At 49.7% G+C, this 27,373-nt stretch overlaps 2 protein-coding genes across 5 annotated transcripts; both read left to right on the plus strand.

Annotated features, from left to right (window-relative positions):
- Nucleotides 1-1,914: 1,914 nt before the first annotated feature.
- On the plus strand, nt 1,915-5,151 carry LOC117008545 (cytochrome b-c1 complex subunit 10). Its single transcript, XM_033082500.2, has 3 exons — nt 1,915-2,027; nt 3,210-3,344; nt 4,916-5,151. The coding sequence occupies exons 1-2, from the start codon at nt 1,978-1,980 to the stop codon at nt 3,328-3,330; spliced, it is 171 nt and encodes a 56-aa protein (XP_032938391.1). The 5' UTR covers nt 1,915-1,977; the 3' UTR covers nt 3,331-3,344; nt 4,916-5,151.
- Nucleotides 5,152-10,366: 5,215 nt separating this feature from the next.
- Nucleotides 10,367-26,771, plus strand: MBD3 (methyl-CpG binding domain protein 3). 4 transcript variants are annotated; one of them, XM_033082397.2, is made up of 8 exons: nt 10,367-10,441; nt 14,706-14,762; nt 16,719-16,878; nt 18,864-19,001; nt 20,893-20,983; nt 21,878-22,055; nt 23,244-23,441; nt 24,933-26,771. In XM_033082397.2, exons 1-7 carry the CDS (start codon nt 10,386-10,388, stop codon nt 23,434-23,436), a joined length of 873 nt encoding a protein of 290 aa, XP_032938288.1. In that variant the 5' UTR covers nt 10,367-10,385; the 3' UTR covers nt 23,437-23,441; nt 24,933-26,771. The 4 variants fall into 4 exon arrangements, with proteins under 4 accessions (XP_032938288.1, XP_032938290.1, XP_032938289.1 ...); XM_033082398.2 differs by lacking the exon at nt 10,367-10,441 and adding an exon at nt 10,778-10,841; XM_033082396.2 differs by lacking the exon at nt 10,367-10,441 and adding an exon at nt 13,794-14,349.
- The last annotated feature ends 602 nt before the right edge of the window (nt 26,772-27,373 follow it).

Here is a 27,373-nt window from a genome sequence, read left to right on the forward strand (position 1 = left end):
AGGCTGGTGATGAGAGAAATTCATCAAATCAGCATCGTTAAGGTTGAAAAAGACCTTTAAGATCATCAAGTCCAACTGTCAGCTCTCCACTAACCCATGCCCCAAGCACCACATCCATTGTTTGAACACTTCCAGGGATGCTGACTTTACCCTTCTGCCCTGAGCAGCCTGTTCCAGTACCTGACAACCCTCTTTGGGAAGAAATTTGTCCTAATATCCAACCTAAACCTTTTCTAGCACAACTTGAGGCCGTTTCCTCTCATCCTGTCCCTTGTTCCCTGGGAACAGAACCCAATCCCCACCTGGCTGCATCCTCCTGCCCTTTGGGCTCCCGTGTCCCCAGACTTTCACAGAATTACAGATTGATTTGGGTTGGAAAGGACCATAAAGCCCATCTTGTTCCACTCCCTGCCACAAGCAGGGACAGCTTCCCCTGGACCACCTCCCTTAGCCTCGGGTGCCTTCTCTCAGCAGTGGGGCACCTCTGCCCTCCCCAGGCTGCTCTGGGTGCATGGAATGACAGTCCCTTAAACTCCATCATAAAATCACAGAATTATTAGATGGGGAAAGACTTTGAAGATCACCCAGTCCAACCATTAACCTGGCAGCACTGCCATGTTCACCACTAAAAATGTCCTCATGAGCCACATCCACACATTTTTTGAATGCTTCACCAGGGATGGTGATTCCACCACTGCCCTGGGCAGCCTGTGCCAGCGGTTCACAACTCAGATCCAGACAAGGGAGAAGTGTGGGCTTGGGAGCAGCCTGGAAGATGGATGCTCAACAAATGCACAGGGTGGAGCAGAAAGCAGGCAAGTGCTGGTGTCCAGAGCAGGCTTGGGCTGGGAGAGCCATCGAGGACAGGAGCAAGGAGCAGCACAGAGGAGTTGCTGAGAGCATACAGCTTCCCAAGATCTGAGCAGTGGCCACCAAGTGAGCTTCCTGCCAGCACTCCCTCCCTGGAGATGAGCTGGGATGAGACTACCAGATCTTGTGGGCAAATGGCATGTTCACACTGCCAGACAAGCACAGAATCATGGAATGGTTTGGGTTCTAAGGGATCCTAAAGCTCATTCCATGGGCAGAGACCCCTTCACTATCCCAGGCTGCTCCAAGCCTGGTCCAGCCTGACCTTGGACACTGCCAGGGATCCAGGGGCAGCCACAGCTTCTCTGGGATATCTGTTCCAGTGTTCCTCTTGCATGTTCATAGTAGGCTGAGCAGGCTCTGAGCAGAGCCTGGGAACTTTATGGAATTTATGGTTATTTTATGACCCTCTCCTGAAATACCTGTCTGGAAACTCGCTCTCCTCTTGGGGGACACTGAGTGGCCATGACAGGAAGGGTTGGGGAGGCACGGATGGGCGCTGGGGAAAGCGCTTTGGGAAGGGGGCCCTTCCCTGCAGCACAAGAGGCCGAGCAGCAGTCTCAGCTCAGTGCGGGAGCGCTGCCACCCTCAGGGCTCGCGTCCCGTCTCCAGCCTGGGGACATCCTGTCCCTACAAGGCTCATGTCCCCTCTGCAGTGCAGTGCCTGTTCCCCCACTGCTGTGCTCTCTCCGGTGTGGGGACAGCCCGTCCTCGGCCCATGTCCCCTCAGGGCTGGTGGCAGAGCACTTGTCCCTCCCCAGCACAGGGACAGCCCATCCCTTCAGGGCTCGTGTCCCCTCTCCGGTGTGGGAACAGCTGGTCCCCTCGGCCCGTGTCCCCTCAGGACTCGCGTCCCCCCCTCCAGCACAGAGACAAGTCCGTCCTCTCAGGGCTCATATCCCATCAAGGCCCGAGTCTCATCAGGGCTGCTCGCCAGCACAGCCCGTCCCCCTGAGCCCGCTCCCCACAGGCACGGCCTCCCCCCTCACCCCCGCGGGCCCGCCCCGGTGCCAGCCCCGCCCCGCCGCAGCCCCGCGCGTGCTCGGAGCGGCCCCGCCGCCACGGCCGCGCCGGCGCTCGGGGTCACTTTGAGGCGGTGCCGTCGCCATGTTGAGCCAACTGCTGGGGCCGCGCTACGCGCAACTGCTGCAGACCTGGTGAGGAGGGACCGGGCTGCCCGCCTGGCCCTGGGGCTGCGGCTGGCTGGGCCTGCCCACCCCGACCCGGGGCTGTCTGTCCGCTCCGACTCGGGCTCTACTCGCCCCGCCCGGCCCTGTCCGCCCGGCCCGGGGCTCCGCGCTGCCCTCCGGGCACGGCCGCACACTGTGGGAGCCTGAAGGGCGGCCCGACCCCTTCCCGAAGCGGTGCCGGGGCCTCCCCGTTCCGTCCGCGCTCTGTGAGGGTCGCTGGGGCCGGTCCCGGGGTGCGGAGCAGCGCAAGGCCGGGGCTGAGGGGCCGGGGAGGGAAAGGGCTTGCGGCCCACCCGGCGCAGTCTGTATTTCACATATATAAATATAGCAGTCCCCGTGGGTGCCCTTTGCAGGGCTGTGGGAGGGAAAACGAAGTTTTTTTCGGGGGGATGGTGGGGGGTAGAACCGAGGGGGTGGGGCTGCAGCAGTGTATGGCAGTGTGACTTCTCCTTGCTGCCTGGTTGTCTTTTTAAGTAAAAGACTATGACCTTTTTCTTGTCAAATATGTAGGCTGCCCTGAGGACTAATGATGTTCCGTGTCTGTGAGGTTGTTTCAGTATTTATGAGTCCAGTTTGGTCACCACAAGATCAGAAGGACCCAAAGCTGTTGCAGAGTGTCCAAAGGAGGGACACGGAGCTGGGGAAGGTCTGGGGAGCAGCTGAGGGCACTTGGCTCGTTCAGCTGGAGCAGAGGAGACTGAGGGGAGACTCCTCGGGGGCTGCAGCTCCTCCCGAGGGGAGGCAGAGGGGCAGGGGCTGAGCTCTGCTCTGGGACAGGGACAGGAGCCCAGGAAGGGCTGGAGCTGTGTCAGGGCTTGGCATGGAGCTCAGGGAAAGGTTCTTCCCCGCGAGGGTGCTGGGCACTGCCCAGGCTCCCCAGGGAATGGTCCCGGCCCCAAGGCTGCCAGAGCTCCAGGAGCGTTTGGATACCACTCTCAGGGATGCTCAGGGTGGGATTGTTGGGGGGTCTGGGCAGGGCCAGGGGCTGCTCTGATGATCCCTGAGGGTCCCTCCCAGCTCAGGATATTCTGGAATTCTAAGCTTTTTTCCTGATTGAAGTGATTTTCTCAAGTACTTCAGCCATGAGCATCTGCCAGGCCTTTCACAGTGGTAATTTGTTGTTTACCTAGGTGTGTGTCTCTTCTTTAGGACCCCCACCCTTGTGACATGGGGTGGTGTGGCTGGTGTCGGTGTGATCTGGGCCACTGACTGGAAGCTGGTCTTGCAGTATGTTCCCTACATCGGCGGCAAGTTCAAAACTGAAGACTGAGCTTCCCTCTAATGGTGAGTTTTGTTTGTGCATCTCTTGGCTTAATCAGTAGAATTATAATATCACAGAATCCCAGACGGGTTTGGGTTGGAAGGACCTTAAAGCTCATCCTGCTCACTCCTTGCCATGGGCAGGGACAACTTCCACTATCCCAGATTGCTCCAAGCTGTGTCCAGGAGAGCCTGGCCTGGAATACTTGAACACGATAACCCTGTGTTGGTGTAACACTGGATGTTCCTCTTTGCCTGGGGCACAATCATATTTTGTTAAATTTTTTTCTTAAATCGAGCTTCACAGAGCACCAGAAAGATGAAATATTCATTAGAATATGTTTTTCAAGTGATTATTTTGCAAGCAGTAGGTTTTCCACAGCACAATGTGGTTCTTAAAAGGTCACATCAAGCTAATTTGGAACTTTTGACGTATCTGTTTACTTCTGTTCCTGAGCAGAAGGGCTACAAGCTCAGGACTACTTTTGTGACTATGCAAATTCAGGCTCCTTTCTGCCCTTTATAACTGGTATTAAAAGTAAATTGAATTTTCAGAGCTGGTTATTGTATTCCACAAATTCCTTTGAAGATTTGATTTCTCAAGGTTTTGGTTATTTTCCTTCTTTAAATGCATATCAGAAGTGCTGTGCTGAATGTTCTGAAAGTCTGACCATTCCTAAAGCTGGAGCAGCAACTAGACAATCCTCTATTGGGGCTGTAACTGCATATTCTTTCTCCTAGGCAGGCTTCAGATTTCTTTACTCCTTGCTGTAGATAGAGGGGGGGTCAGGAAGATTTTTCCATTCATTAAAGGATGGTAATGGGGAAATTCTGACTCCGGAGAAAACTGTGCACCTAAGTGTTTGCCTCTTCTGGTCAGAACAACAGTTACATCTGAACGTTGATCAGTGAAAGTGAGCTACTTTCAGTTTGGAAAGCACAAACAGTACTTTTTAAGTCTTTTTTTCAGCAAGAGTTGTTGCAATTTAAACAATTTACTGTTTGCAAATCTGATACTGCACTGATCCTTCTGTAACCAAGAGAGGAATGAAACTTGTCTTGGAAGTCAGCTGAGCTGGAGTCATTTTGGGTCATTGTGATGTTTACAGAATGGTTTGGGTGGGAAGAGTCCTTAAAGCCCATTCAGTGCCACTCCCTGCCATGGGCAGGGACACCTTCCACTATCTGAGGCTGCTCCAAGCCCTGTCCAACCTGGAGATAGAAAAAGTTTTCAAGTGGAAAAGCTCTCAAGTTATGTAGGGGCAATTAAATTACCTTCTAAGGACTTTCCTTCCTTAAAAGTTGTCACTAATAGGGACACAGCTCTGTTCCTGAGCCAACAGTCTGTGTTTCCCATTTTGAAGTAAGAACTTGGTGTGTCAGTCCTCTGGAAAGAGGAGCAGAGAAAGGGGATGTGTCTGTGGTGGCCTGTGCTCCCTTCCAAAGGGACTCCAGACCTGCACACCTGCACCCAGATCAGCTCCTGTACTAGAAACTTCCTGCCTGGATACTGGAGGCTTTTGAGATCTGTGCTGTTGGCTGCTATGGCACTGTGCAGGAAGCTGTGCTTAACCTCTGCTCTGTGTTTGTTGTAGGATTGTTATTGCTGGAGAGTGTTCGGAGCATCCGTCCGCTGAGACCCTGCTTGGGCTGACCCTGAAATGCCCAGTACAGGTTCTGCAACAGGCTGTGATCTGTCTGTCTGTCCCATGAACAGCTGTGAGCAAATTCACCTTCACTGACCACTTCCTCTGAGCACTTTCCCAGCACATCTTGCCTTGATGGGAGTAATTTATAAACCTGGTGTACAAAATAAACCAAGTGAATGATTTTGGGGTGTTTGGGTTTTTGGGTTTATTTGTGTGTGTTACCTTCTTAGTCCACATTCTTAAGACCAGACTCCTGGTTTGGTTTTGGGTTACAGAATCATGGAATCACAGACTGGTTTGGACTGGGATACCTGGCACTATCCCAGATTGCTCCAAGCCTTGTCCAGCCTGGCTTGGACACTTCAGGGATCCAGGGGCAGGCACAGCTGCTCTGGGCGCTGTGTTATGTCTTCAGCTTCTTGGACTGTGTGTCCTAAGGCAGGTCTGCCACGTTTGCCTCTTTCCTTGTGCAGGTTCCTTGGGAATCAGCCACTGGCTGCTAGGATACTGAGTTTGATGATTTATTTATATCAATTACAACTCTTGAGCTACTCTAAGGGATGTGTTGATTTTAGGCTCATCATTCCTGGGTCATTATGGCCTCATGGATACAGTTAATTTTTCATAGCCCATATTGCAGAGTTTCATGGTAACAGATTCCTGAAATGTAGTTTAAAGAGAGGATTTGGGGTTTTTGACATCAGTTCATGGACCCCTTAAATGGTCTGTTTTTAAAGCTTCTCTGACTTCATCTAGGGGTTTGAGGAAGGCTGGCCTCAAATCCTGGCTGTCTTTCTTTGTACCAGGATGAAAACCAGGGGTTCAGAGAGCTGCTCAGATCTTAATTTGGGGTTTCAGTAGAAAAGGTATCTGTATCCTCAATTCATAGATCTGTTTATTTGTGAACTTAAATCAGTGATGAAACAACCCCCAAACACAAACCCTTAGGTGAGAGTTCCTAGCTGTTAGAAAACCCCTACCACAACTCTTTAGATGAGAGTTTGTAGCTGTTCAAAAAAGGAAGATAGAGGATTATTTTGCTCTGGTCTCAGCCACAGATGACTCAGACTCATGGGGGGAAAAGTTCATCCCTTTTCACAAAGACCAGAATTTACAAACAAACTTCCTCTGTGTGACAACAGGGTCACTGTTTTCTCTCTGCTTAGTGCCCAATTTCACTTACTAGAATGTTTGGCTGTAATGCAAGGTTTGAATCTCTTTAGGGGAAAATCCCAGTTGTAGTAGCTGTGCTGTCTGTGTGTCACTGTCAGGGCTGTGTCACCCTCTGGGATGTTTCTATGGAAAACTCTTGGAAAACCTGCCTGAACAGTGGCACTATGCAGGACACTTGAATTACTTAATTAACAGTAAAATTTCTTAGTGTTGCTTCAGCAGCATCACTGTTAATTAATTAGGGACAAAGAATATCATTTTCACACACTAAAACTGCCTTTGCTGCTCTGCTATGTCCAGTAAGATGCAATCACAGAATCCTGGAATATCCTGAGTGAGAAGGGACTCAGAGGGACCCTCGAATGCAGCCCCTGGCCCTGCACAGACCCCCCAACAATCCCACCCTGAGAGGGGTGTCTGAACGCTCCTGGAGCTCTGGCAGCCTTGGGGCAGCTTCCCTGGGATCTGATAGAACAGAAGCTATGGAATAATGGGATACCAGTGCTGATTCCTCAGGCTGTCCCTCCCTGCTCCAGCCATGCTCCTGACTGATCTGCAGGAGGCCAAAGCCTCACCTGAACCTCAGGATACTGAGAGCGTAGCTTTGACAAGAGCAGCCCTCTGCCATATGTGAGCGTTCATACTGATCCATAGCCAACCAAATTGTGCTTGAAAAGTGGATATTCTGTCAGCCTGTCCTTGCACAGCAGCGGGATTGTAACCTCAGGTCTGGCCAGCTCAGTCCCTGCTCTTACTTTACCTGTGTAACACGCCTGGACAGGATGGGTGTAACCTGCTGCTTCAGAAATTCCCTGGTTTTTCCTTGTTCCCATGGGTGAGTGACCTGTTCCCATGGCTTGGAGTTCTTTGGGAAGCCTGAAGCTAGGGGTTGTGGTGTCCATCTGTCTGAGGTGCCTGAGGTCCCCAAGCTGCCAATCAGTGTGACAGTCACCTTCACACAGCCCCAGTGGTAGAGGTGTGCCCAGCAGGTGAGATGGGATACTGAAAGAAGAAAAACATATTTAAAATCCCAGCTGTGTGCACAGGCAGCACTGCAAGGAATGTACAGACCTTGGATTTGTTTGGGGATTGTTCAGTTCCTTGTTCTTGTGCAGCGTTTCCAGTGATGGATTTATTGCTAATTAACCCTAGGATTAGTGTATAACTGTTTTAATTGCTATATTTTTCTTGCTACAAGAGCAAGAAACACTCTTGAAAATACTTCCTGCATTCTTGGGCAAGTCTCTGTTAAATTTCAAATAATTACTGTTCAAGTGGCATGGGTGATCTTTCTAATTTTTAATATCCTAGCATTGCCTCTCTTCTAACAGTTAATTGTTTTCATAATGAGCTATGAATACCACATATGTTAGAGGAACAAAATTAAAAGAACAATTTTTTTTTTCTGTCAGGGGGAAAGACAGAGGGGGAAAAAGCTTCCCCTTCCAAACCTGCAGAGGGCACAGAGGTAACTTTGGGTTTACAGGGATCAAACAAGCTGGGGGTTGATGATGTAACTTTGAAACAGCCCTTAAGAAAAGGGAGACTTTGCATTCCTGCCTGCCTTTTCCAAGTGTTTGTCCTTGTGGTACCCCCACTTCACTTCCCTCGTGGAATGTGCAAGTGGAGATGTAACAGGATTTTTTTACTGCAGCCACCTCAGCACTGTGAGTCTGCAACAGCCCTTGTTGGTCTCTCCTGGTGGAAGAGCCTCTGCTGGGGCTCCTGGATTGGGAATTCCGTGGCCAGTCCTGGTCTGTAATAAACTCCTCAATTGGCTCAGGGAATGCAGAGTAGGAAGCTTCAAACCAGGGATGCCTGCAGAGTGAAATCAAGAGTTTTTGTCAGGATATCCTGCTGCTTCCTTCCATGCCTGACAACAACTTTGGTTGTTGATTTTGGTTAATTTTTATCTGCTCATTTGGGGGCAACTCAGAGTCTCTGGCAGCTGCATCCACTTTCAGCTGGTGGTTATACCTGCAAATACCTCACCTTGGCAGTGTTCCCAGAGGAACGCTGGAATATTTTCCCTTCAGCTCAAGAGTTCATTTCTACCCAAACATTTCACGCAGTCCTAGGAGAGAGTAAATGTTTCCCTTCCACAAACCAGTGCCAGCTGCCAGTGAAAACTGATTTTCTACCTCCTGATACCCTCAGCTCCAGGTCCAGACGACATTTCAGGGATGCTTTTCCATATCCAAACCCACAGCTCCACTTGCTCCCAGCTCTGCCAGTTCATTCCTAAAAAATACAACTGAAGGTTTCACCGTGCTTCGTTTCCCTTTTGCACTTCAGAACTCCATGTCAGTACAAATTTTTGGTTACAAAAGTATCAGTTGAGCTGTATTGTGAGATTTGGGGTGTTTTCATTAAAAAAACAAAACAGGGAAGTGCATTTATGGAAAATACAGTGGGTTTGATCAATAGTGGGAATTGGAAGATTTTAATGTCTTTTGTGCAAGATTGCAGGAAATAATAGCAGTGGCAGACCAAGATATTTCTTACCTGTGAGCCCAGAGGAGAAAACATAAACTATCACATCCCTGGGGAGCTGGAATGCCTTCAGGGCAAAGCTCAGCATTGATCGAATTAAAGACTCTACCTCCACCCTCATGGATTTTAAACCTTTTTAAGCGAAGCAAATGTAACCCAGCACCTACAGTCACACCTGGCGCTTGGAAATTGTTTCCAGTTTGGGCCGTCAGGACAATTTGCAGCCCATTGTGGGGGTGTGGGCTTTCCTCCCATCCATGACTCGTCTCGCATCCTCCCTCAATCTCCTGCTGCTTGTTAGAAACGAGTGAGTCCTGACTTAAAAAAAAAAAAAAAAAAAAAAGATAATAAGTAATACCTAACAATGTGATGTTTAACGATGGCCAGTGCTGGTTCTTGCCGTGGGATGGGGCAGCCCTGGGTGCAGGGACAGGCTGGGAATGAGAGGCTGGAGAGCAGCACTGTGAGAAGGGACCTGGGGGTCCTGGTCGGTGGCAAGTTGGATCTGAGTCACTGCTGGCAGCCCAAAGGGTCACCGTGTCCTGGGGGGCACCAGAACCAGGGAGGGATTGTCCCACTCTGCTCTGCACTGGGGCAGCCTCACCTCCAGTGCTGGGGGCACCTTGGGCACCACAAGGTCAGAAGGACCCAAAGCTGTTGCAGAGTGTCCAAAGGAGGGACACGGAGCTGGGGAAGGTCTGGGGAGCAGCTGAGGGCACTTGGCTCGTTCAGCTGGAACAGAGGAGACTGAGGGGAGACTCCTCGGGGGCTGCAGCTCCTCCCGAGGGGAGGCAGAGGGGCAGGGGCTGAGCTCTGCTCTGGGACAGGGACAGGAGCCCAGGAAGGGCTGGAGCTGTGTCAGGGCTTGGCATGGAGCTCAGGGAAAGGTTCTTCCCCCCGAGGGTGCTGGGCACTGCCCAGGCTCCCCAGGGAATGGTCCCGGCCCCAAGGCTGCCAGAGCTCCAGGAGCGATTGGACACCGCTCTCAGGGATGCTCAGGGTGGGATTGCTGGGGGGTCTGGGCAAGTTTGGACTGGAACCCTGTAGTCCCTTCTGAGTCAGGATATTCCAGGATTCTAAACTGACTGGAGGAAACACTGGTTGTTGACATAGTCAGACCAGTGCAGTGGCTGGAGAGCGGGCACACTGCTATGGACACCCTGCTGTAATGTCTGACACCGATCCCTCCTGACTGCTCCAAGCAGTATTCTATACAAAAATCTAATACATCATTCATTAAAGGAAAATTGATTCTTCTGATTGCTTTGGGAAGGAGGCTGCCTTATGGTGTTTCCCAGCATGTGGATACTGGAATGGCAAGGAACACGAGCTGCTGAAATTCAGGTGCTGGGTGGTACCTCATTCCCAAAGCTGGGGCTCCCAGGTGGATGTTCCCTGGTGGCAGGAGGCAGACATCTCTCCTGGCGGTACCACAGTAGGGGATTTGCTAGTGCAGCTGCAGTAGGTGTTGCTTTACACGCTTTCCTGAAAAACTTTTCATTGCTTTGTCTTCACTCCAGTTCCTCATGTGCAGATTTACCCCATTTTTTGTTTTTTTGTTTGTTCTTTTTTTTTTTTTTAGCGTTTATTTTTGGCGTGCCGCTGTTGCGCGGAACGAACCCCCCCAGGGGCAGCCCCACTGCGAGGGCCGGTTCTCCCCGGGGGTCCGGGCGGGTCCGCATCCCCAGGGCGCGGGGCGGGGCCGGGGGTCGCGGGGCCGCCAGTGCGGCCGGGGCGGGCGCGGGGGAAGATGCCCAAAGCGGCGCTGCCGGGACACCGGGGGGGCCCGCGGCGCTCGGCGCTGGGGTAAGGCCGGGACCGTCGGGGTTCGCCGTGGGGAGCGGGGCTGGGCCGGGGGGGGTCCCACGCGGGGGCAGCGGGGGGAGGGACTATATGCGGGCGGAGGGATCCGGGCGCGGCGGGCGGTGGGAGGTGGCTCGGTGGGTGGAAGGGGCGGGCGGAGGGAGCGGCGTACACCGGCCGGCGGGAGCGGGGCCAGGGCCCGGCGGCGCCCGCGGGAACGGGACCGGAAAAGGAGCGGGACCGGGAGCGGGACCAGCCGGGGCCGTGGCGCCGCCTCCCGGGGGCAGCGGGAGCGCGGAAGAGGCGGCGGCGGGAGGCGAGCGCGGCGGCCGGGAAGAGCCGGCGGGAGGCGGCCGGAGCCAGGCAGGAGCGGGCCGGGAGGAGCCGCCATGGAGCGGAAGAGGTGGGAGCGCTCGGCGGGGCCGCCCCGGGCGCGGGGGGGCCGCGGGAGGCCGGGCCGGGGCTGCAGCCACAGGTGGAGGGGAAGGGAGCGGGACCCCGGCCCGGGGGAGGCCGGGGATGCTCGGCCCCCTCAGGGATGGGGGAGCGCCCTGAGGAGCCCCCGTGTCCTCTCGGAGCCCTGCGAACACCCGGGGCTCTTCATTCTCAAATGAGCAGCAGGGCTCTTGTTTCTTGTTTCTCGGGGCTCGCCCTGCTGCTTTTTGGGCGTACTTAGGAATTGTGGGGAGGCAGCGTCGGCTGCCGGGGGTGGCGGCCGCGGGGCGGGCTCGGCATGCACCTTCCCGGAGTGTGGCTGTGGGGGAGCACATGGCCCGGGAGCTGGAGGCTTGCTATTTATAGCCCTGCATGGCTCATACGGCTGTAGGTGGCCATATGGATCCTCCCCGCACCCGCGGGCTGAGGTGTGAAACTCGGGTCCGGCGGGAGCTGGGAACGCGGCAGGAGCTGTCCCTGTGTCCTCACCTGGCCCTGCTTGTCGGGAAGATCCATACATAGCATCGGCTTCTGCATCTGTCACAGAATCCTCCCTCACAGGCTGGTTTGGGTTGGGAGGGACTTTAAAGCCGGTCTCGTTCCACCCCCCGCCAGGACGCCTTCCACTGGACCAGGTGGCTCCAAGTCCCGTCCAACCTGGCCTTGAACACTTCCAGGGATGGGGCAGCCACAGCTTTAGCTTCAGGTTTCGTTTTTAGAATCAGATTGTGGTTGTGAGAAAAGGGTGAGCGATCCAGAAAATGCCATCCTCGAGAGCGTGAAGCCGATTCTGCTGCTGCAGCTTGGGGGCTGAGGGCAGGATGAGACCACCACCAGCAGCAGAAAGCTTCAAATATCCTGTTTTTCCCAGAACTTGTTTGTTAAGTTGCAATGTCTAAGCTGAACTTTAGAAAAGGGAGAGAGAGGATAAGTAGCACGCTTTTATTCCCAAATTACGGGTTTTCCCTTTGTATCAATTTGGACAGAGATCAAAGGTAGAACAGAACTTTGTTGCATTAATTTTTGGTTTCTGTTGCATTTTGCATTACCTCAGAGTGGCAAATACAGGTGTGGCAGTTCAGTAATACCTGTGCAAGTTCTGCCTGTTAGCTGGGTGATTGTTCTGTCCAGCTCCTGGGGATATACAGATGCAAGGAGGGCTTGTGGAATACCTCCTGTGAGATGTGTGTTCGAGCCAGTCTCTGGCTGGAAATTACATCTTCCTCGAGGTGTGAGTCCCTGGGCAGGTTTTTAAAGCCAGTCCTCGAACCTCACCATTAGGAGGGCTTCTGGCTGATATGGTGGGACCTGTGGGCTGGATTTGGAGTGAGCAGGAAAAGTGCAGGGATGGAGGATTTCGGGAAGAAAATCGTGACAGGGATTTTGTCCAAGTGGTATGTTGTCTTTGAGAGAGTTTTGGCTCTCTTCAAACTCAGGGTTCTCACACAGGAGAAGGAGAGTTTAGTGCTGCTTTGTGGGGCTTTTTTGTTCAGAGCTTTTCTCCTGACGGTTTGATGACCAAGTGTCAGAAATTTGGGATTGCTGCTCATCTCTGCCTCAAGTTGTTGACATCACTGTGCTGGGAAACTTCACACTCTTGTGTGAAACTTACTTTGTTGAGAATTCTTTACCTTTGCAGCACAAATGTAAGAAGTTGGAAGGGAATGTTTTTAACACTCCTCCAGGGATATTTTGATCAGTGCAATCTTTTTTTGAAAAAAATGTGAAGCAGAATGCTTTTACCGAGTCTGTGCTTTGCTTTTCCTCTGTTGCTCTGCTTTGGCTGCAGGAAAGCTCATGATTTTTCACAGGAGAAGGAAGTGGCCTCAAGTTGCACCAGGGGCTGTTTAGGGTGGGTATTAGGGAGATTTTTTTCATGGAAAGGGTTGTAGAGGATTAGAACAGGCTGCCCAGGGCGGTGGTGGCGTCATCATCCCTGGAAATGTTCAAGAAACCTGTGGATGTGGCACTTGGGGACGTGGTTTAGTGGTGACCATGGTGGTGATGCTGGGGCGATGGTTGGATCTGATCATCTTAAAGGTCTTTTTTATCCTTAACAATTCCATGATGCCTGAGTTGAGCCCTACAAAATCATCTGGTTGTGTTTGTGTTTGTAGCACCGGGAGGTTGCAGAGCTGCCACTTGGGCTCTTCTTTAGGGATGTGATGCCTCTGAAAATTTGGGATATTTTGTGTGTTTCCAAGTGCTTTGTTTGGGTTTTTTTGGGGGGGTTGGTATGGTTGGAGTCCAAGTTGCTGAACGAAGCCCCCCCATTGACCTGTGGGGCAGGGAGCATCATCCCTTGGGAACATCATCCCTTCTGTGCTTGGGACAGGTCGGGTCCACGAGGCTGCTCCTGCAGAGCCGTGGGATGGGGCTGTGGATGTGTGAGGATGTGGGGTAGGGATGGGGCTGTGGATGTGTCTAAGGGTGTGGGGTGGGATGGGCTGTGGCAGCTGGAGGTGTCCCCAGCTGGTCTGGCATGGTTTTTATGGCTGTACCAGCTCATCCCAGCATAACCCAGCTGGAGTGTGGGACCCCGAGGCAGGGCTGGGTGTGGATGCTGCATCCAGGGATAAAGTGAGGATGCTGTGAAAGAGATGCTGACACTGGTGGGTTGTGCAGTGTCCTGGGGTCCCCATCTCCCTGGGAGCACCATCGGGAGGTCCTGCAGCACTCCAGGAGCCCCTGGTGCTGGGATTTGCCTGGAGCAGAGCTGGGGAGGGAAGGATGGAAAGCAAGGAGAATAATTTTGTGTTTTTCCCTTGCCCCATCCAGCGAGGGAACGAGGCTCTGAGTGTCTGCTTTCAGTGACCCGTTTTCCCTGGCTTAATCCTGCCTCCATTTCTTCCAGAGGCAGGCGGTGGCTGGGTTTGCTCAGGTTTTTGGGTTTTTTTTGGTTTTTTTTGTTTTTTTTTCTTTTGTCCCTTGCTTCCCAAGTTGTGCAGATTCTGTGCAGGCTAAATGGGAGAGCAGAGGGGAGGAGACTCTGATGAAGGAGGAGGGGAGAGGGCCTGGGCAGCCGCTCTCTCCTTAAGAATATAAGGCAGGAAACAAAGGGTGAGCTGCACATGGAGAGCAGGGGCACCTGGCCCTTCAATAGACTGCCCCGAACGCGGCTTAATCCGCGCGGAAAAGTCTGGGAATGAGAGCTGGGGGTGGCTCGGGGCGGCTCCCAGCAGCCAGGTCTGTTTTGTTAGCCGGAGCCAGGCGGCCCAAGCGAATAAAGCCCCGGAGCTGGTGATGGATGAGCATGGAAAATCCTTTGCAACTTGTTAACTCCTTTGCAACTTGGCCGTGTCCTTGCCTTTCACACACGGGCAACTGTGACAGAGCCTCATTCGGGAGCCCGGATCAATCCAACTCTCAGCGTCACTGCCTGGGGGGATGTTACAGAGCAGAGCTTGGGGTTTGCAGCTTTATACCAAAATGGCCCTCTTTGTGCAAAACCAGGAGTGCAGGAGGAGCAGAAGGAGGTAAATTTTGTATTTTGTGACATTTAAAGGGCACTTTAACAGGGCTCAGAGTTCTGTGGTGCTGGGGGAGTTTCTGTGTGTCCCGGTGTGCAGCAGGAGTCCCACTCAGGTTTGGGTTCCTGTGGCACTCCCACCACCTCTGACCCTCCCTGGTGTGTGTAGGTGCCCCAGTGTCCTGCATGGTCCTGCCACAGGGTCCCCCGGAGCTCCAGGGCACCCCACCCCTTTCTCAGTTCACTGTCACCTTTTGGTCATAGCTTTGCTCCCTGGTCTGCTGTTGTCCCAGAGAGCCTGGGGATGATCCTGCCTTTTGCACGACCTAATCAGAATAAAAGTTTTTCTTCTGAACATTTCAGTGCTTTTCCTTTGGGCCAAGCTTCCCCAGGAAGAGACAGGACTCTCAGTCATTTCAGGTGGGTTTTTTGAGACTCTGAGCAGCTTTTCAGTTCTTCCTTGCAAAACAACCACAGCACGTACTAAACACACAGAGATGAAGGGCTCTGTTCACTTAAAATCTTGTCTTTTGACTGTACTGACTGTTCTGGAAGTTACTCTGCACTTTAATGTGTTATTTTTAAACCTGCTAAGACACTAAACCCTTAATTGGAGCAGCAGATCTTGGAAGAGGAAGCAGTGCCATGTTCTTCATGTTGCAGGAGTTTCTCTTCCTGGCTTCACTGGCAGCAACAGCTCTGCCCTGAAGCTGCTGGATTGGTTATTCCTCTCTCTGGACTGAGGCAAATAACTCCCTTTATAGTATGAAAAAGGGATTCATAAATTTGAGGCTGGACACAGGCTCTGTTCCTGGCTGCTTGGTCTTACTCTGTGTTGTCTCCTGGCCCAAGTGCAGCTCCACAGGGAGCTGGTCCAGCTGAGGAATAACCAGTGAGGGAGTGCTTCCTTCTCTTCTCCCTGCCCTGCAAAGATGGATTATTTTCCTCAGCTGGTTCATTTGCATGAACACTGGCATATGTGAGCAGTGGTGGTGGCAGGGAGGAGATCCAGGCAGGATAAGCAGCTTGGGAGCAGTTGGAGCCAGGAGCTTCCTAAGCAGATGCTGTGTGGGATCACCACAACCTTTCAGTCTTAACTCCTTCGAGACACTTATTCTAATTTCAGTTTTAGTGTAATTTCTATTAAATTTATCTCAGTTTTTGGAGAGCTTTTAATACTTTGGTACTTTCTGGGTTTGTTTTTTTCTTAACCTATTTTTTTTTTCATGTACAGTCTGACTTAGCCTAATTGCTTTGTCAGTGTCCTATACCAGAAATTCTCTGCTTATGCTGGTTTTTCCCTAATAAAGCTTCAGAGGAGGAGACAATATGAGAAAATAGACTTTCCTTTTTGTTTTGTTGTTGTTAAGACCCTGGTAAGGTTGCCAGTATCTCACCAGTGTGAGATAAGGTGGTAACTGGCATTTTTGGTCTTAAAATGCCTTCCAGCCCATTAACCTGTGATAGTGGGATGGATATACAGGGAATGGACTTCTCCTGGATGTGAACTAGGATTGAATATGCAAGTTGCAAGGTGGAGAAAACCAGAAGTGAGAGCAATCAAGGGAATACAGAGGTGTTATGATGCTCAGTGAGAAGGTAAAGAATACTTGGTGCTTATAGTCCTGCACTGCAACCATAACACACTGACTTATTCTACTTTATGATATTGGATTATTAAAAAACCCACAAAAAAACCCAAAGAAAAAAGCAATAAAGATTTGGAATTATTTGTACCTGCTCTCCAAGTTAAGTCTTCATGGAAACCCAGGTGCTGCAGAACAATCTCTCTTCCCTTTTGCCATTCATGGAAAGTTTTATGAGGTTTTGACATTTATCTTCGCATCACTTTGTGATTCTTTGTTTTGCAGCCTGTCAGTAGGTAACTTCTGATTTTCTCCTTTTCTAAAGTCTTCAGGATGTTACAAAAGACATAGAATCAAACCTGAATGTGTTGTTCAAGGGGCAGGGAGAGGAGACAGGGAGCATTTGTAGTGCTGGTCAAATACAATAGTCCTGGGAGAAGAAATTATACTTGAAAATGGGCATTTACTATGAGAGTCAACTGAATAAAAAGTACTTCTGTGCTGAGATCTCCCTTGATGGTTATTGTGCTGCATTTGTTTACCTAAACTAACTCTTTCTCTTGACATATAAAAACATTTTAGCTTAACTTATGTGTTCCACGCGAGAAGGAGTCAACATGAAAGCAAAAACGTGAGTTTTAGAGTTGAATGTGAGCTTCATTCTTGAAATTCCAGCATGTGTTTTTCAGGAAGGAAATAAAAATTCTCTCTCCTGAGTTGCAGAGGTGCCATTGTGGAAGCCCACAGGGTTTAAGTTTGCCTCCATCTCTCTCTGGTGTATTTTTTCCAGCCCCAGTGGGAAGAAGTTCCGGAGCAAACCTCAGCTGGCGCGTTACCTGGGCAGCTCCATGGACCTGGGCACCTTTGACTTCCGCACGGGGAAAATGCTGATGAACAAAATGAACAAGAACAGGCAGAGGATGCGCTACGACTGCTCCAACCAAGCCAAAGTAAGACTGAGCAGCAGCAGCACTTCCCCTGCTGTGGGACTGCCAGAGCAGTGTCTGGGAATGAGGGAAAAGGCAGCATTTGGTAACTGAAGTGTGAACTTGGAGCTGGGTCAGAAGATCTCTGTTGGTAAGGGTTGGACAAATGCTGCTGCCAGGGGGTTGGTGCTATGCAAGAGAGTTGTGTCACTGCTCAGTTTTCTGTGGAGGAGGGCAGGGAAGAGACTGTCACCTTCCTCAGTTCCCAATACAAGAAAGGCACTGACCTGTGGGAATGAGTGCTGAGGAGCCCCTCTACTCTGGAGCCAGACTGGGAGAGCTGGGGGTGTTCACCTGGAGAAAAGGAGGCTCCAGGGAGAGCTCAGAGATGGGATATTGGGCAGGAATTGTTCCCTGGGAGGGCGGGGAGCCCTGGCACAGGGTGTCCAGAGCAGCTGTGGCTGTTCCTGGATCCCTGGCAGTGTCCCAGGTCAGGTTGGACAGGGCTTGGAGCAGAGTGGGACAGTGGATGATGTCCCTGCCTATGGCAGGGGGTGAGACTGGATGGGCTTTAGGGTCCCTTCCAATCTAAACCATTCCATGATTCTGTGATCCACCTGCCTAGAGCGTGAGCTCACCTCCTCCAGTGCAATCTGCTCCAGAGCCCCACATCTCCTGGGGCTGTGCAGCAGCTCTGCCCTGCCCTTGCCTTTGGTTTGAGAGGAGAGGAGGGATTTGGGTCCACAGGGATGACGAGATGCTGCAACTCCTGCCTGTGACTCACTGGAGCTCTCTCAGGCTGTGCTGGTGACCCAGCTTTGGCATTGATGGGAGGGGAGGTGGCATTTGGGGCAAAAAGTGTGAGAGGGAAGAGGACTGTGAGGTCTATTTGTAGAACAAAATTAAAGATTCTCTAGCTGGTAATTCAGATTGTTGAGGTGTCAGGATGGCAGTGACAGATTCCCTGTCTGAATTGATTGTCCCAAGTCATTCCTGAGGTTCTTCATCAGGTGCTAAAATCTTTCCCAGAACCCAAAAGCTACTTTGTATGCACCTAAACACTGAATGTGGAAAAGGCACAATGCTCATTTTTAAAATACATCAGCCAGTCAAGGATCATCATCACAAGAGTGCTGGGAACATTTGTTGCAGTCCTGGGTGCTGCAGTGATATTTCGAGACCTGCCTTGAGGCAGAGACCAGCAGCTCACACACCTCTTGGGCTAAAAATTCTGCCCAAAACTCTCAATAAATGTACAAATGTTATCACTGGCTTCTGAATGGATTAGCACCCAGATGGTTCAGAATTATATTTGTCCTGAATGCATCTTTTCTACATCTCATGAATAAATCTGTGAAGCAGACGCAGTGTTTGCATCCCTGAGAACAAAGCGTGTCCTACAGCCATTCCAAGAGTTGTGTGTTAGATTTTGGGCACGAGGAACAGTCTTCCTATGCTTCCCCTAACAGAAAATGCAGTCATGTAGTGCAAAATTGATTATCAGCTTCATTTAAAAGCTGAGCTTTGTTCAGAACCAAAGGTTAAAAAAGGGATTCAACTTCCAGCTGTGTTGATTTGCTTTTTGGTCATAACTGAGTTTAGAAGGAATAGTTTGGAGTAGTTTTGGGATTCAGAAACCAGCCTCTAAAACCCTGTTCGTAATTTTTTTATTTATTACAACTGTTGTGTTGTAATCCTCTCTTTTAGTGATCACACATGGTTTGTTCTGACTCCTAAAGTCATTAAAAATGAGAGTAAAACTGATGTGTGTGAACTAACATGGGAGGAGACTGCTATGTTAAAGAGAATGAGAGGAAAACTTTGATAGGTCTAAGGCAAGATTTGAATTTAGTTATGTATTTTTAGCAGCCTAACTTGTATAACTTGAGATTAGCCAAGATTTCAAGCCCAGGAACTGTTCCCTGCTGCACTTCTTTGTGTCTGTAATAGCATTTTAGCAAATTGAAACTGTTTTTGTGGATTTTTCCTTTTCTTCTTGTTTGAAACAGGGCAAGCCTGATTTGAACACTGCCCTGCCTGTGAGACAGACAGCCTCTATCTTCAAACAGCCTGTCACAAAGATCACAAACCACCCTAGCAACAAGGTGAAGAGTGACCCCCAGAAAGCTGTGGACCAACCCAGGCAGGTAAGGCTGAGAAACTCCTGGATTTGCTACTGGGAGAATCCCAAAATAATCCACTTTAATTTTGTGATGCTGAACAAATATTCCCTGGCAACTCCTGATCTCTGACACTTCAGAAAAATCTGATCTTTCAGAAGCAGTGGCTTGGAGAGCTTTCAGCTCTTAAAATCAGAACAAATCCCATTCCCAGTCTCTGTGCACTGGGTTTTACAAACTCCAGTCTTTGGTTAGATCACACTTCTGGTGTTGTTAAACCTGAATGTCATTAATTAAGTATTAGCTACAAAATTACTCAGACATTGTAACCACTTTAGAGGACACTTAGGTTTAGAATCACTATCAAATGTTGCAGCTGTGTAAGAATTCCATGTTCCATTAAATCCATGTTCCTGCATGGATCACATTCAGTGTGGTGTTTGTTGCAGTGCAAGGGACTGTACATCAGTAGAAGTCAACTCTGCCAGTATAAGATCATAAATTCACGTAGAATGTTATTATTAATACAAAATCAAAGTGTTTTTCTTATCACAAGTGTGTATTTGCAAGCAAGAGAACACACCAAAACTGAAGGAGAGGGTGCTCAGGACAAGGGAAGGCCCTGGTAAAATGAGCTGTACCTGTTGGAACACTGAAAACCTTTTCTGAAAACTTTAGAAAACACATTTTGAAGGCAGTTTCTAAGAACTACGTAAATTTAGTTCAACTAGAACCTCTAGGTGTGAGGTAGAACTTATCTGAAATATGTGGGGTTTTTTGGTGGTTGGGGTGGATTTTTTCTGGTTTTTTTACAGGTTGACAGGGTCTTACCATGGTTTTCTGGGGAAGTAGATCCTGTATGCTCACTGTGTTGTTGCTATTCCTGCAGTTTTTATAGTTAAGGCTATAAAAGAGAGCACTAAAGATAAAATGCCCTCTTCCAGTTCCAAGCTGGATTTGTGTTCCTGTTTAAGATATTTGACTGGACTGCAGAATATTTCAACTTTTGCTCAGCAGACTCCAGATATTTCTGCAAAATTTAAAGGCCCATCCAGTCCCACCCCCTGCCATGGCAGGGACACCTTGCACTCTCCCAGGTTGCTCCAAGCCACATCCAACAATTCCAGGACTGGGGCAACCACAGCTTCTCTGAGTAACAAAAAACCCAGAAAACAACTATTTGAAAAGCTAGAGGACATCCCTCCTGTGTTTGGGCTCTGAGTGCCCTCATTCCCCTTTTTGGAAAAGTCACATAGGGTCAATTCCACTTGGATTTTTAAGGCAGGAAAAAGGAGTGGGGTGTGCATGGACTCTAGAGGTGAATTCTTGATTTCTCAAAACCTCAATAAGAGTGTGGTTATTTGCAAGATAGTTGATCCTCCAGCTATGCATTGCTATCAAGGTGACGTATTTGACTTTCTACCACACCAGACATTCAGGTGCTTTTAAACCTGGGGAGAGCCCATGTCTCAAAACCTGGTGAAGGACCAGACATGGGAGAAAGGACCAAACTGCTGGACAGGAAGAAAATAATACTTTGCCTTGAATACAGGTCTTGCATTCCTTAACTTTCTGTGGGATATGTAGGAGAGAAATAGGGTATAAAAAAGGCTGTCTCACACTGTGGGCTTGCAGCTGAAAGTCAGCAAGCCTGGCCTTGCTGCTGCAACCCAGAGCAATGAAAGTACCAGGCCCTGGAAGAAAAGAGAGATTTCCAAGGCAGCAAATTGGGAGAGAGGAGTTGTGGGGCTGACTGGCAGTGAAGATTGTTCCTGGATCCCTTCTCTGGTACATCCACATTAAACTGTCCCCAGCACTGCTGTTTCCTCTCTACCCAGGAAGCAAGGATTTTGTGGAGCTGTCAGTTCCATTTCTGGTTGTGCCAATAACCACCAATAACCACCTGCTTTGATTGCAGCTCTTTTGGGAGAAGAAGCTGAGTGGACTGAATGCCTTTGACATTGCAGAGGAGCTGGTGAAGACAATGGACCTTCCCAAAGGCTTGCAAGGTAATCAGAGGGTGCCCTTCACTCAGGGCTGGAATCTTGGCACCTGGCAGCAGTGAATGAAGGTGCTGAAGGTGAGCTCCCTGTTCCCAGGGCCTGGCAGGGCCATGGCCATTCCTGCTGCAGCAGGAGCTGTAGAGGTTTGCCTGGGGATCCCAGTGCTCTTTGTTCTGAGGAGACGCTGAAGCAAAGCTTGTCAGCATTTTGGGGGATTCATTTTCCAGAAACAACAGAGCATCCCAGAATGCTGCTTGGGTTTGAGTTGGAAGGGACCTTAAAGCTCATCCTGTTCCAGACCCTGCCGTGGGCAGGGACACCTTCCACTGTCCCAGGCTGCTCTAAGCCCTGTCCAGCCTGGCCTTGGGCACTGCCAGGGATTCAGGGGCAGCCACAGCTGCTCGGGGCACCCTGTGCCAGGGCCTGCCCACCCTCACAGCCAGGAATTCCTTCCCATTATCCCATCTAGGCCTGCCCTCTGGCAGTGGGAAGCCATTCCCTGTGTCCTGTCCCTCTAATCCCATGTCCAAAGTCCTTTTCCAGCTCTCCTGGAGCCTCTTTAGGCACTGTGAGGGGCTCTGAGGTCTCTTTTGAGCCTTCTCTCCAGGTGAGCACCTCCAGCTCTCTGAGCCTTGTTCAAGCAGAATGGGAATATCTTTCCTTCCTAATTTGGTGGGTTTTACTATCTTTTTGCTTGTAACAAAATGAGGAGGTGCTCTAAGTTTAAATACCCTCAGAGAGCTGCACAGGTGCTGTTAGAAGCATTTAGGTCTAGATTTATGTCGTGTGAGCTTTCAAGCTGACAGCCTGTGCTTGGCATTAAAATTTAATTCCCCTTGTCCTGATTTCCTGCTCCGTGCCTGGGGCAGTGCTGGTTATGGATTTTCCTCCCCATTGCAGGGGTTGGTCCAGGCTGCACAGATGAGACTCTGCTCTCTGCCATCGCCAGTGCCCTGCACACCAGCACCATGCCCATCACTGGCCAGCTCTCTGCAGCCGTGGAGAAGAACCCTGGGGTCTGGCTGAACACCTCCCAGCCTCTCTGCAAAGCCTTCATGGTGACAGATGAAGATATCAGGTGTGAACTGGAAATAGCACTTGCTGTCCTGGAGCAAGGTTCCTTGTGCTCAAACAGTGCTTTACTTTTCTTTCTGAATGTCTGATGGAGCACTGTGGCTTGGGAATTAATTTGAATGGCTCTCTAGCAATTGAGTAGACAAAAGTAGTTCCATTAAGCTCTGTCATGTGCTTAAGCCCCACTATTTTTTATTTTGGCTGTGCTCAGTTACTCTGAAGTTTTGGGATCACGTTTGTTTTTCATGTCAAGTTTCCCTGTTTTACAAAAGTGTCTGAGTTGGGGGAACCTTGAGTGAGGCATCTCTGATCAAAAAAGGATTGGAGAAATCCCAAACAGTGGGATTGGATTCTCTTTGCCTTCCTCTGTGTCAGTAAATTAATTAAATAAAGCTTATGGATTGATCAAATCCAAGGCGTGCCTGCTGTGGTGACAGTGTACAAGGATGCAGTTTATTCTGCTATAGGTTGCTTTAGTAATGAAATATTGTTAAATCAGGATTGGTCAAAATCAACTTGAAGCTTTTGATGAAGAACTGAATATACCAAAGGCCTGCAGCATGCAATTTGCATTCATTGTATAAAGGCAGTCCTTGTTTTGATTGCTTGATAAATCTTTTGGAATTGCAGGATGACTTTTCTGGGCTTGACTGAGACATAAATGACCAGGAAAAACAGTCTGTAACTTTGATGTCCTGTGGCTGAGCTGAAATAGGAGCCCCATGAGCCACTGATTGCAGATCACTTCTTTGCTGTGTTTTTGACTTCTTAGAGTTGGAACTCAAAAGGAAAATGAGCAGAAATAAATGGCCTAAAACTTCATTTTCTCTAATCTTATTTTTGAAAGTCTGTGCAGAGTAGGCTGACCTGTTAGGTATTAGTAGTAGGAGTTAAAAATTAGCATTAGGCTAAAAAAAAAAGTCAACTCCTAGAATAGCCAAATGTCAGCCAGAAAACAGGTGCAGGACTCATAATACAAATACTGGACAAATTTTTAAGTGTTTTTCATCTTCACTTGCATGACAATGCAAGGTGGGGTTTTTTGGTTTGGTTTTTTTTGTTGCTGTTGTACAATGGAGTTCTCAGAGGGCTTTTCCAGTCCATGCTTTGTTCTGTTGGAGGGATTGGAGACTCTTTTCCCTTGCAGGGGCAGCGCTGGGGGCTGATGTTGGGTGTCCCTTGTGTTGGGCAGGAAGCAGGAGGAGCTGGTGCAGCAGGTGAGGAAGAGGCTGGAGGAGGCCCTGATGGCTGACATGCTGGCCCACGTGGAGGAGATCGCCAGGGATGGGGATCCTCCCTCGGAGAAAGAAGGAGCAGAGGAGGAAGGAGAAGAGGAAGAGGAGGAGGAGGAGCAGGACCATGACCAGGAGATGGAAAATGTATAGTCCAGGTAAGGTGCCATGTCTCACCTTAAACACTGGGGACAGGAAGGTTTTCAGGAGGAATCTTAAATATTGATGAGACTGGCTTTTTTAGCCTGTGCTTTGAAAGGTGTGGTGGCCTTGGGTCAGGAATGGGGGAGGTGAGAATGAGACCCCACCTGCAGAGCTGCTGTGCTCCAAGCCTGTGCTTTCTGCATGGGATTTGCATGTGCTTGGAGAGCTGCACAAAGTAGAGATTGACCTCCTGAAGAGGAGAAGAGCAGCTATTATCGTTCTTTAAAAGTAGTTTTCCCTCTAGATTTTGGATCCCATTACATAGAATTTGGCTAAAGTGCTGTGATTTGGACAAATGGTAAAATACAGAGAGCAACCCTGGGGAGAAGGATTTGGGGTGTTGGTGGGTGAGAGGCTCACCCTGCCCTGGCCATGGGCACTGACCCCAGAAACCCCCCTGTGCTGGGCTGAGCCCCCAGCGTGGGCAGCAGGGGAGGGGGGGATTCTGCCCCTGTGCCCCACTCAGGTGAGACCCCACCTGCAGAGCTGCCCCCAGCCCTGGGGAACAGCAGCAGGAGGACGTGGAGCTGCTGGAGCCAGGCCAGAGGAGGCCACGGAGATGCTGCAAGGGCTGGAGCCCCTCTGCTCTGGGGACAGCCTGGGAGAGCTGGGGGTGCTCACCTGGAGAAGAGAAGGCTCCAGGGAGAGCTGAGAGCCCCTTGCAGGGCCTGAAGGGGCTCCAGGAGAGCTGGAGAGGGACTGGGGACAAGGGCTGGAGGGACAGGACACAGGGAATGGCTTCCACTGCCAGAGGGCAGGTCTGGATGGGATATTGGGCAGGAATTGTTCCCTGGGAGGGTGGGCAGGCCCTGGCACAGGGTGCCCAGAGCAGCTGTGGCTGCCCCTGGATCCCTGGCAGTGTCCAAGGCCAGGTTGGACCAGGCTGGGGAAGGCTCTGGAGCACCAAGAGTGGCCGAGGGAACTGGGGGAGCTCAGACTGGAGAAAAGGAGGCTCAGGGTTCAGCCCCTGTCTCTATAGTGAAGCCCTAAGATCAACTCATTGGCCTCCTCTAGAGCCTCTCAGACAAGAACCAAGAATATGGTGGGGGAGTAAAGGGACTTTTTAGGATGAATAGCAGAAGAGCTTCTTTGGAGGGAATGTGGGTTTCAGGTAGGAGGAAGATTGATTTTGTTAAGCAATCCCTAAAACTTGAAGATTGATTATAATGTACAGTCTGCTTGGCCTTTGGCAGACTCCATCATGTGTCTGGGCTCTTTTTTCCCATTTTCCTGTATCACCAACAGCAGCATTATTTGGACAGTGAATACCTTGAATTCCTCTCTGCTGTAGAGGTCTGGCAGCAGTCAGGAGCCGGAACAAACTGTCTGCCTCAGGTGAAATCCAGGAGATAAAGACATGTGTGTGTTGTGACAGTGGGATTTCTCTTCTTAAGAAAAGATACAAAAATTCTTTTTGAGTTACAAGGTTTTTTTTCCTCTTTCAGGAAGTTCCATCTAAGAATTCCCAGTAAAAACCCATTCAGCAGGGTCAGCACAACCATTCACAGAGCCAAGAGTGCACCACCAGTCCACCTGTACCCCAGAGCCTTTGGATGGACTTCAGGAAACGTGGAAGCTGATGGTTCATTCATTGCTGGGGAGTTTTGCAGATGGAACTTGACTAAACTCTACTCCCCTTCCTTTTTCTAATGGGATAGGGTGATTGGGCATGCAGAAGTGGGAGGGGATAAAGGAATATCACATGGTGGGAGGGATATCCTAGGAACTGAATTTGCTGGCTTTTATTATTTTATTTTTTTTTGGTATTACTTTTTGTGGGTCGGTGCTGGGTGATACATTTTTAAGCTTTTCTATTGAAGTACTTTTAATGACCCACAGAAATTTTTTCTCTAACCCAAGGGAGGGAGATGCTGTTTCATTCCTTGGCTACTCTGCTGTGGGCTACCTGTTTGTACCTGACTGTAGGGAGGTCATTTCATGTTGTGAATGGTTCATTCCATGTGTGAATTGCAGTCACTGAATTACCATTTCCTCACAAGACCACATTGGTCTTGGAAGTGTAGTCTCAGAGCTGAGCTGCCAGTGCCTCTCCCACCTGAGCTTGGGTGAGGAGGAGAAGCTGCACTCGAGGACTTGGGCTGCCAGCTCTGGGAATTGGGGATTTGGGTTATTCCACACCACGGTTTGGATACAGAGGTCTGTGTGTCCAGACATTCTGAACAGAAGCTTGGAGGCAAGTATACCCAACCTGAGGTATATTTTACTTTGGTTTAAGTCCAGTCAGAAGGACTTTCTCAACTGGGGATGGAAGGATGACTCATTTCTGACTGATAATGAGGAAAACTTCCTCCTTTTTCTCTTCTGGTGCCAAGAACCTGCCCTCTGTTCCTCAGTGTGGAGGGAAGGGGATCCATTCCAACAGGTGTGACTACACACCTGCTTTTGTGTGCAGTAATGTTCTGACCTCTTAAAAAAAAAAAGAAAGGAAAAAGGTTGATTTTTCTATAATTGATATCTAAAAAATGAATTTAAAGCTTTTTATTAAGTATTGAATCTTTCTTATTTGCATGTGCAGTGAAGTGACCAGCATTTCGTGTCAAAAATTGGACTGATGTGAAACCTGCCTTAATGTGTTCATAAGTATTCAGCTTCACCATGGGTACCTTGATTGATTCCTCAGTCTCATCCAGTACCTCTTTGAGCATATTGGCATAACTTGTGGCTAAAAATGGATATCTCTGGGAAGGGAGACAAGGGGAGGAAAGGAAGATGAGAGTTGATAGCTTGGGGAATGTGTTGACTGGGTTGCAAAAATTATTTTCATCTTAGGGTATCCATTGCATAATCCATACGTGGCCGTCTCGGCTGAGAGAACACTACAGAGTGGTGGATTAAATATTGTGCCACCAACCAATTGTATAAGTTGTTGGTATCCCAAAACTTGGGGAAGAAAGTAGCTCCCAGAGCCTTTATTGTGTGAGAAAGATTAGCAGGGACAGCCAGGGGCCAGGGAATTGCCTTTGGGAGTAGTGCAGCTTAGTGATCCCTGAAAAATATCCCATGCCAAAGTGATTGATCCTTTATTCACTCCTTTCTTAAAGGCTTGAAAACACAAAATTGGTTGATATTGCTCATTTTGAGTACTGCAAGGAGGCTGAATTGTACTTTGCTGCTGCTCTGCCAGGTGCTGCTTTGGGGAGTTTTACCTGGCACTGCAGGCAGTGACCATTATTTTCCTTTCTGAACAGTCTGTTACAGTTACTACTCTGTAAACCTGTCCTCTTGTAAGTCACGGTGATGAATTAAATGTTTCTCACAAAGAAGAGGTTCTTCTGGTCTGCCTCAAGCCCTTACCTGGAGTTTTGTGCTCTGTCCTTCCGACTTCTCCCAGTGGAGATGCTCTGAGCAGAACACGCTAAGATTTGGATCTTGGCATATGGGGCCTGCACAGGGCAATGTGGAGGGAAACTCATGGAAAGCAGTTCATTCCTGTTGCAGAATCCTCTCCTGTGTCCTCACCAAGGGACAGGCTGCCAGGGTGTCCCATCTCTTGGGCAGGTTGGTGATACAGAGTCACAGAATTGTTAAGGTGGGTAAAGATCTTTAAGATAATAAAGTCCAACCATCAGCCCAGCACCACCACATTCACCACCAAAGCATGTCTCCAAGTGCCACATCCACACTGCTTTTGAACACTCCCAGTAATGCCAGGGCTGGACAGCCCTTTCTGTGAGATAAAAAAACAAACAAACCCAACAACAACAACAAAAACCAACCACCAAAAACAACAAAAAACCCAAAAAACAACAACAACAACAACAAAAAAACCCCCACACCACAAAAAACCACCCTAATATCCAATCTAATCCAATCTAAATCTCTCCTGGCTCAACTTGAGTCTATTCCCATGTAGCCTTTGGATCTC

Source organism: Catharus ustulatus, chromosome 29 (genome assembly GCF_009819885.2).
Source record: "Catharus ustulatus isolate bCatUst1 chromosome 29, bCatUst1.pri.v2, whole genome shotgun sequence".
Taxonomy (NCBI): Eukaryota; Metazoa; Chordata; class Aves; order Passeriformes; family Turdidae; genus Catharus; species Catharus ustulatus.

Bases quoted from the DNA above. Each gene is read 5' to 3' on its own strand.
- LOC117008545 (XM_033082500.2), top strand. From the start codon at position 1,978: ATGTTGAGCCAACTGCTGGGGCCGCGCTACGCGCAACTGCTGCAGACC. The intron at 2,028-3,209 runs GTGAGGAGGGAC...TCTCTTCTTTAG, and splicing joins GCGCAACTGCTGCAGACCTG to GACCCCCACCCTTGTGACAT.
- MBD3 (XM_033082396.2), top strand. From the start codon at position 14,261: ATGTTACAGAGCAGAGCTTGGGGTTTGCAGCTTTATACCAAAATGGCC. The intron at 14,350-14,705 runs GTAAATTTTGTA...TGAACATTTCAG, and splicing joins TGCAGGAGGAGCAGAAGGAG to TGCTTTTCCTTTGGGCCAAG. The intron at 22,056-23,243 runs GTGTGAACTGGA...TGTGTTGGGCAG, and splicing joins GTGACAGATGAAGATATCAG to GAAGCAGGAGGAGCTGGTGC.